A 9,164-nucleotide genomic window follows, 5' to 3' on the forward strand; every position below is an offset into this window, starting at 1 on the left:
TTAAATTATTTTTCTTTTAATATAACTTTTTATATTTTTAATGGTCCATTTTTTAGTCATTTAAATTAATTTAGTCAATAAATTTAATTTTTTGAGATTACATATATTAAATATGATCAATAATATTTTTTTATACATTTAATATGATTAATTTTTTTACTTATAATTTATCTTGGACGGAGAATTATGTTAAATCAAACAACACATACAAATGAAGTGGTTCAAACAGTCCTCATTGTTGGAAAATGGTTTTGTGCACAATTTGATTCATGTACTTCCTTCAATTTTAATAAAAATAAAAATAAATCAAATAAAATCAATATATCTCAACTAAAATTTAGATAAAATATATTAATTTTTCTTGTCTCATTTTAATTTATAACTAATGATTACTAGTACTTCTTCCATTCCTATTTATAAACGATTCTTATTTATAAACAATGAGAAATGATTTTTCTTACTACTCAATAAATAACAAAAACATAACCATTCTTGCATCGAATTGTTCGTGTAATAAATAACAACATTGATAAATTAATAAAAATTAATATATTTAAATAAAATTTTAAAATACATCAACTATTATTAAGTATATTTGTTTATAAATAGAAATGAATGGTTTATATTGCAATTTTATCTCAAGTTGTAAAGCAGGCAGGAAGGTTAGCAAGCATTTAATTATGAGGTTGATCCAAGAAACGTGCACGCTCAACAGTAAGAGACAGATGGCGATACCTACAGATATGTTAGGCCTAAATTCAAGTGACTTACCTGTTCTGTTCCTTTTGTTTTCAACAGCAAAAATCCGTATGAAGAACGGACCGTAAAGTAACACGCCAATAGGAGTTAAATACAGACACCACGTTGACACCTGATATTATGTATGCATGCTCAATTAGGCCAAAAAAAATATACTATTTAGCTAGATGAAATGACCAAAATACCACTACTATCATAGTTACATTAATACTGTACCAAAAGAGTCCTTCAACTCTACCAAACAAAATTACAGCACGTAAGGGGGTATAAATTTCTTGATCAAGAAAATTGATTTTAGAGTCATTTTTAAGACATTCTAAGGTAGTGTAAATTTTGTTTCATTATTGAAATAAAACAAGAGTTGATCACAAAAATATAAAATTGATTTTAATATTATTTGAATGTTTATTAAAAAAATTATTTCAGAAGGTACTCGCTTCAATTCTAAATACAAAAGAAAATTAAATCAATAAAAATAATATATTTTTAGTCTAATTACTTTTATATTTAAGATTGGAGGGGGCAGTACAGTTGTAATTTGACTCCAAATATAGTTTTTACTATGAAATTAATAATTAAGCAAACGTATGGAAACATTTTGTAGGAGAAAATGTTTGGAAATAAAACTACCCCTAATTAATTTCACCTACAATTGTTTTTAACGAAGTTTTTTCACAGTACGACCAAACACAAATGCGCTGTATTAAATCCGTATACTATATCGCAAATCGAAGCAGAAGTTGCCGTTGATCAAATGAACGGAAAATAAATCAAACAACCTAAAGAAAGGGTCAAAAAATCTTCCACTTAGTCGCCATCACACACTGGGATAGCAGATTGAATAGAACCCTTTTCAGGATGATATATGAATGAATGACAATAATTGAGAAGTACTTTAAAAATTCTAAGAAAACACAGATGGTAACAACTGAAGCTGTCTTTTGGTAACAACAACTGAAGCTGTTTATATACAAGTTAAACAACATTGTTTTTATGTATACAACAATAACAAGACTACATACATGATCAAAGACCCCTCCTTAAACCGTTTCCTCTTATAAATATCTGAAATAATATTTTCGGAAGCAGCAAAGAAGAAAGAAAAAAACTTTTTGGAGCTGAAAAGCGTCACCACTTCCTCCTTACTTGTCTTTCTCTTGAAAAAATTGGTTGCCTAATGCTTGATTAATTCAGGGACTTCTTTAATGCTCATTTCAACCATTTCAATGGCATTGAAACCTTCATCTTCTGTGGCTATAGTAGACTGAGAATCCATCCCTGAACCTGCTTGTATTTGCTTGAACATTGCCATGACTTGAATCATTGTAGGTCTCCGCCAAGGTCTATCATCCAAACAAGCACAAGCTACCTGTAAGTGCTGCAAAAGCTCAATCTCCAAATTGGGGTCTTCTTTCATAAGCTCTGGATCAAAAACATCAATTATTTTAAGTTTGGCATGTTGTTTCACCCATCCAACAAGATTGTTATCACCAAAATCAGACGAGCCCGTCGGCATTTTACCCGTCAGCAACTCGAGCAAAACCACACCATAACTATAAACGTCGCCTTTTGTGGAGCATCTAAAGCTTTGATAGTATTCTGGAGGAACATATCCCGGCGTGCCCGCTAGCGTGCTAACACTCAAATGTGTATCCATAACACTCATAAGCCTAGCCATTCCAAAATCAGAGACCCTAGCTTCCAAATTTTCATCAAGTAATACATTGCTTGATTTCATGTCTCTGTGAATGATGTGTGGGGTACAATTATGGTGAAGAAAAGCCAATCCCCTTGCAGCTCCAATTGCTATCTTCCTCCTCACTGACCAATTCATCTTGATCTCAGCTTTCTTCGGATGGTGCAGGACATCTTCTAGACTTCCATATTTCATGTACTCATAAACCAAAAGTCTTTCCTCTCCAACTTTGCAGTATCCCAGAAGAGGAACAAGGTTTCTGTGCTTGATTTTTCCAATGGTTTCCATTTCAGCTGTGAATTCTCTATCCCCTTGCCCACTAACGTGTATCAATTTCTTGATGGCCACAATACTTCCATCTTTCAACTGAGCTTTATACACGTCGCCGAAACCGCCAGAACCAATGAGACTGTCATTGTGAAAGCCATTGGTGGCCTCCAGAAGATCCGCAAAAGTGAGCTTTCGTAGAGGCTTTTCAAATGTTGCAAGGTTTATGCTGAGAGCTTCCCGAGCAGTGGTCAGTTTCCAGCTGACATTGGCATTCCCAGAATGAGAATTGTCAATGAAGCCATCAATGGCAGCCTCCTTTTTCTTCCTCCTCTTTCTTGTCTCAATGGCAATAATAACCAGACCAACAATGCAGAAAAGTGCGAAAAGCAACCCCATTGCAACACTTCCTGCAAGAGATGCTTGTCTCCTATGAGACTTCTGACGTTGCAAACTCTCACCTGCTCCTCCGCCGTATGCCTCACACGGAGGAAGAGGAACCCCGCATAGACCAGAGTTGTTCATGAATTTCACAGCCGGAAAAGTATCGAATTGACCATACTCTGGAATCAATCCAGAGAGATAATTGTTGGACAAATCAATCTCCGTGAGCAATGAAAGCCCTGTCAAGGGTTGAGGAATTTGACCTTCTAGCAAATTATATGAAAGATCAAGTATATTGAGATTCTTCATCTTACCAAGCTCTTGGGGAATGTTACCAGATATATTATTATGGCCCAAATTCAAAATGTAGAGATAGTACATTTCACCAATTTCCAAAGGAATAGTACCAGACAAATAATTGTGTGAAATATCCAAAAAGATCATTGAACCATTATGGTTAAACGTTGGCTGAAGCTTACCTCCATAAACCCTAGTGAAATTGCAAGGGTTTCTTGTTGAAATCCTGTTCAATTGTTGCTGACTTATCCCTGCAAATTCCAGCAAGTTCCCTGCCCCGTGACATTCTTTACTACCATCATTTTTAATGTAAACGTACGTCTTCCCGCTAATGAAATTAACCGCGATTTTCCCCGATTGTTTGAACAACTCAGGAGGTATTGGTCCTGTAAGATTATTTGTATTCAGATCTAACCATATCAAGCTAGGGCAATCTCCTAACTCCGGTGGAATCTTCCCAGAGAAAGAGTTATTGCTCAACTTCAATATAGCCAAATTATTGAGCTTCCCAATCCACGGAGGAATCTCGCCGGAAAGCCTGTTATTGGAGAGTGAGATCCAATTAAGCTTAGTGCACTTCATTAGCCCTGAGGGAATGCTTCCACTCAACTCATTGAAATCCAGAATCAAATTCTCAAGACTCTCCATGTTTTGAAGCTCTTGAGGAATTTCACCGTGAAGCTGATTCAGCCACATGATTAAATCACGAAGCTTCGAAAGAGAACCTAAACTTGGAGGAATGGTTCCCGTGAGGAAGTTGAAGCTTAAATCAAGAGCAACGAGGTTTGAACAGTTACCAAGCGTTGGTGGAATAAAACCCGTGAAACCGTTATTTTGTAGGTAAAGTTCCTTCAAATTATTCCCTGATTCTTCTTCGCAAAGCCACCTAGGTATTGTACCGGTGAAGTTATTAGAACTCAGATCTAACGATTCTAAACCCGTTAGCTTTGACAGTGACACCGGGAGTGGACCTACGAAGTGGTTAAACGCTACCGCAAGGTCTTTTAAGTTTTTCATCTCTGTTAAAACTTCCATCGGAAGTTCACCGGCGAATTTGTTGCTCGATATGTCGAAGGATTTCAACAAAGAGCACGCGCCGAACTCTCCGGGGATAGGTCCGGTGAGGTTGTTGGAAGAGAGATCGAGTTCAACTAAGGTTGAGCAGAGGCTTGCAAGACGCGCCGGAATTTTTCCGGCGAAGTGATTTGCGGCGAGGTATAGGAACTGTAGCGAACCGGAGGGGAGTGAAGGAACCGGACCGGTGAACTGATTACCGGAGAGGTTGAGATGAAGGAGGTTTTGGCAAGGTGAGAGAGTTCCGGTAATGTCGCCGAAGTACTTGTTTGCAGAGAGGTCAAGGTGTTGAAGAGAGGAACAGTCACCGAAAGAAGGAATTGAAACGGAAAAATTGTTTGAAGAAATGTCTAAATAACGGAGTTTAGTGTAACCGGAGAAATCGGTTTCGCCAGTGATTTTGTTTCCTCTGAGAGATAAAAGCTGTAATTCATGGTTGAAGATCCAAGGGAAAAAATTAGGACCGGAAAACTTGTTGTAAGAAAGGTCAAGAGCTTGAAGAGTTGAACTGAGTCTCCACTTAGGAGAATCAAATTCGAGAAGGTTGTTGGAGAGGTTAAGAGATTGAAGTGCTGAGCAAGAGGAAAGAAAGGTGAACTGAGAGAAGGGACCAGAGAAAGTGTTTAGTGATAGATCTATGGTAGTGAGTGAGGAACTACACTTGAAAAAATGGGAGAGGGAAATGGGAGAGGAAGTGAGGTTAGTGGACTTAAGGGTGAGGATTTGAAGGTGGTCGAGGGTGAGAAGATAAGTGGTGATAACGGTGAGATTTGTGTTGAGTGGGATAGAGGTGAGGTCTATGGAAGTTAAGGTGGTTTGGTTACAGGTGATACCAGTGAATGAACATGGGTTTTGGTTTGGTAGCCAATCATGGAGAAGAGATGGGTTTGGGAGAGTTTCTTTGAAGTTGATAAGTTGTGAAGTAGTTGGGTCTTTTTGAGAGGAAGAGTGGGATGGTGATAAGTGGAGGAGAAAGAGAGAGAGGAGGAGAAAGAGAGAGGTGGTGGTGGTGGTGATATACAGGGGTTTCATTTTTTGAAGATAGTTAGAGAGAGGAGATGGAAAGTGTGTGAGTTGTTTTGAGTTTTGAAGAGAACGTGTTTAGGATATCAGGTCTGCCATTAGAGAGAGAAGGAGTTCAGAAACTCTGAATCAGACATGAAAGAGAGAGTGAAGATTACTGCACAGAGTCAAAAGTCTGAGTAAGGATGGTAACAAGGGTATTTATCAACTTGATTCAGGAATGGACACAGCTGTTGCTCACATGCCATGTGACACTCTCTAATCTATTTTTTCTTTAATTAATCTATCATTTTTGTTTTATTATCCTATACTTTTTTTTATTAAACTTCTCATCACACTATTTTTTAATAAATCATTAAAGTTCAACTCATTATTTTTTTTTGTCTTTCTTCTTCACAATCATAAAATATACATGATTTATTATCAACTTTTTTTTTAATAAAAATCATTTATTAAATTGTTTTTTTTTTATATTTTTATTTAAATATATAATTTTCACATATATTTATTTTTTATATGAGTTTTTTTGTTATATATTTGGTTAAGTACGATGTTTATTTTTCTCATCCTGTTATCATATTCATTTTATTTATATTGATATATTAACTTTAATTTATTATATACAAATTTCAATATCTTTGATGTTGCAGATTTGAAGACATAAATATTAAAATAACTTTAGTTTATCAAAATTGTAAATATTTTTTCGTTTTATACTATTAACTTAGATGATATCAACTTGTTCGCAAATTCATCATTTTTTATTTTGGCGAACTTGTCTTTGTATTATTCTTCATCAAATTATTCTGTTAATTTAAATAAAAAAATATTATTTTTAGTCAAAAAAATATAATTGTTTTAATAGAATTTAAATTTGTATTCCTTTACATGAATAATCTTAAACTGAATTTTTTTAATCAATTAAACTTAATCATTGAATTTTTTTCCTCTAAAATCTAATTAATAATTGTGAAACTCACACAAAATAATATTAAAAAAAAAATTATTTTATTGGTTTTAAACAAACAGTGTAACTCTCACACACACACACAAAATATAAATAAATAAAAATAGAAATATTTCAAATTCAAATTCACACCTCAATATATTAAATATTCCCACCACTACCGTTTAATTTATACTTAAAAAACTCTTTTTAATTAATTTCCTTCTATTTTGTATATAATAATAGAGTATTATTTCCCCCCTTTTAATATGGCTTAATAATGGAGTATTATTTTTTCCCTTTTAGATGGCTTAATAATATAGTAATGTCAAATCTTAGAACAAAACTACCAATATTGTCTTGATTTGAAATTTATTGGTTTAATATGTCTTAAATAATATGGATTAATCTCATTTATTGTTCAGGGGTTTGTGGTAATTATCAGTAGTTTTTGTCTAAACTATGAGTTGGATTAAAATTATCTTGTGTTTTAATTAAACCTATTATATATATTGTTTTTTTTTTTTTTAAAGATCTTTCTTAAATAATGTCTCGGTTTGGAGAATTACAAATAGAAAAAATAAATGATGGTTGGGAGGAGAAATTTTATTAAAAGTGGCTAAATCACATGCATATCAGACATAAATTTATGTCTTGATTAAACCTATTATATATATTGATTTTTTTTTGTTAATATTTCTTAAATAATGTCTCGATTTAGAAAATCACAAATAAAAATAAATGATGGTTGAGAGGAGAAACCTTATTAAAAGTGGGTAAAACACATGCATATCATACATAAATTTATGGATGTTTTGCATTAATAACATAATTATAATTATGATTGAGAGGATAAATCTTATTAAAAGTGGCTAAAACACATGCATATCAGACGTAAATTTATGTCCTGATTAATTCTATTATATATATATATATATATATATATATATATATATATATTATATATATTAGTTTTTATTTTATTTTAATATTTCTTAAATAATGTATCGATTTGGAAAATCACATATAAAAAGAAATTATGGTTGAGAGGAGAAATCTTATTAAAAGTAGCTAAAATACATGCACGTCAGACATAAATTTATGGATGTTTTGCATTAATAACGTAATTATAAAAATAAAAAAAAAAATTAAGTGCATCCTATAAGTGTATATTGTGTTGCATAATTTATAATTGTAAATTCAAAATTTGTAGTTGAATTTAAATTTAAATAATCATAAATTATTTAAATACACAATTTACTCAAATAACTGTGATTAGAAAATAGTAAAAATAGTATACGGAAAGATAGTGGCTGAGTTTGTCCTAAATCTTACTTTGTGAACAATCTAAAAATTTAAAATCCTTATCCAAAATTGAAGTTTCAAATAAGAAAACTTTGTCAAATATAAGGAAAAGAATAAACATATCGAATAATATATATCACGAAAAATATACAGTTACTCATTCATAGTAACCCATATCACTTTATGTTTGGTTCAAAAATTTGGTTCAAAAGTTTCCCATTTATGTTTAGTTCAAAGAATACAACGTGATATGAATCTCTCGTGAGCAAATTATAAAGCTGGGTATTACCGATTACCAATTAGAGTTGAAATAGAAGTAGTAAGAGCCAATAGTATTATTTTTCTAATATAATATAGCCAATAGTTTCTCTCACTAAAATAGACTATTTATTCTGTTAACTTTTCCCGTACGTGCAATGGAACACTGATCCATCGCTATCAACTAATTGAGATTCTTTCTCTTGATTAAATGAATTATGAATCTTTTTCACCAGAGATTTTTATTTAACTGACTCTTCACTTTTTTTTACCTGAGTAATAAATATTATTTAAAATTCAAACATAATTACAAGATCTTAAGTCAAATTATATATACTTTGTACAATTAATTATATCAAATTATTGATTTAATTAAATTTCTGAAACACTTTTCAATTTTTTATTTGCTCCATTCCCCTGTTTTACCTATAAAAGCTACTATAATAATTAAAAGGCTAAATTACATTTGTGGTCCCTTTACTTAATTTCAGGTAACATTTTAGTCATTTATCTTTTTATTTCCGACTTGGTCCTTTATTTTAATTTTAAGTGACAATTTGATATTTTATGTTTTAAAATTTCAACAATGATATCCTTTTTTATACAAAAATTCAAAAAAAAAATTCAATCAAAACTCATAAAATTAATTATATTTTTCAATATAATACAAATTTCATCAAATTCGTAACGCAAATCTTCAAATAAACTCATATTTTCATACTTTATTTGATATTGTTAGGAATAAAGGACTAAATCGAAAAAAAAAAATAAAGAACTAAAACGTTACCTGAAATTAAGTTAAAGGACCACATATGTAATTTAGCCTAATTAAAATAAACATAAATTATCAAGATAGTTTTTCAATTTTATATAATTCAATGAATTAAACTTTTATAGTTTAGTGGGAATTAAAATTTTACTAAATCAAAATACTTAAAAAGAGAAACTAGTATTCAAAAATATGAATATTAATTTAAATTTAAATTCTTAAATTAAATAACATTTTATACAAAGATATATAATAAATTTTCACCTAAAATGCAAAAGTATTATACAACAATAATGAAGTCTCAACTAGCACTACAAGAAAAACTGTTATTACCTACGGCAAATTTTATCTTTACCCACGGATTATCCATAGGTAACGTAAAATTA

The 9,164-nt window shown here is 31.5% G+C and overlaps 1 protein-coding gene across 1 annotated transcript; it reads right to left on the reverse strand.

The window, feature by feature from the left end:
• Positions 1 to 1,633: 1,633 nt before the first annotated feature.
• On the reverse strand, positions 1,634 to 5,690 carry LOC101496225 (brassinosteroid LRR receptor kinase). Its single transcript, XM_004502821.4, has one exon. It carries the CDS (start codon positions 5,507 to 5,509, stop codon positions 1,934 to 1,936), a length of 3,576 nt encoding a protein of 1,191 aa, XP_004502878.1. The 5' UTR covers positions 5,510 to 5,690; the 3' UTR covers positions 1,634 to 1,933.
• Positions 5,691 to 9,164: the final 3,474 nt, after the last annotated feature.

This window comes from Cicer arietinum, chromosome 5 (assembly GCF_000331145.2).
Source record: "Cicer arietinum cultivar CDC Frontier isolate Library 1 chromosome 5, Cicar.CDCFrontier_v2.0, whole genome shotgun sequence".
Lineage (NCBI taxonomy): Eukaryota > Viridiplantae > Streptophyta > Magnoliopsida > Fabales > Fabaceae > Cicer > Cicer arietinum.

Coding starts and splice junctions, on each gene's coding strand:
- LOC101496225 (XM_004502821.4), bottom strand. CDS start 5,509: ATGAAACCCCTGTATATCACCACCACCACCACCTCTCTCTTTCTCCTC.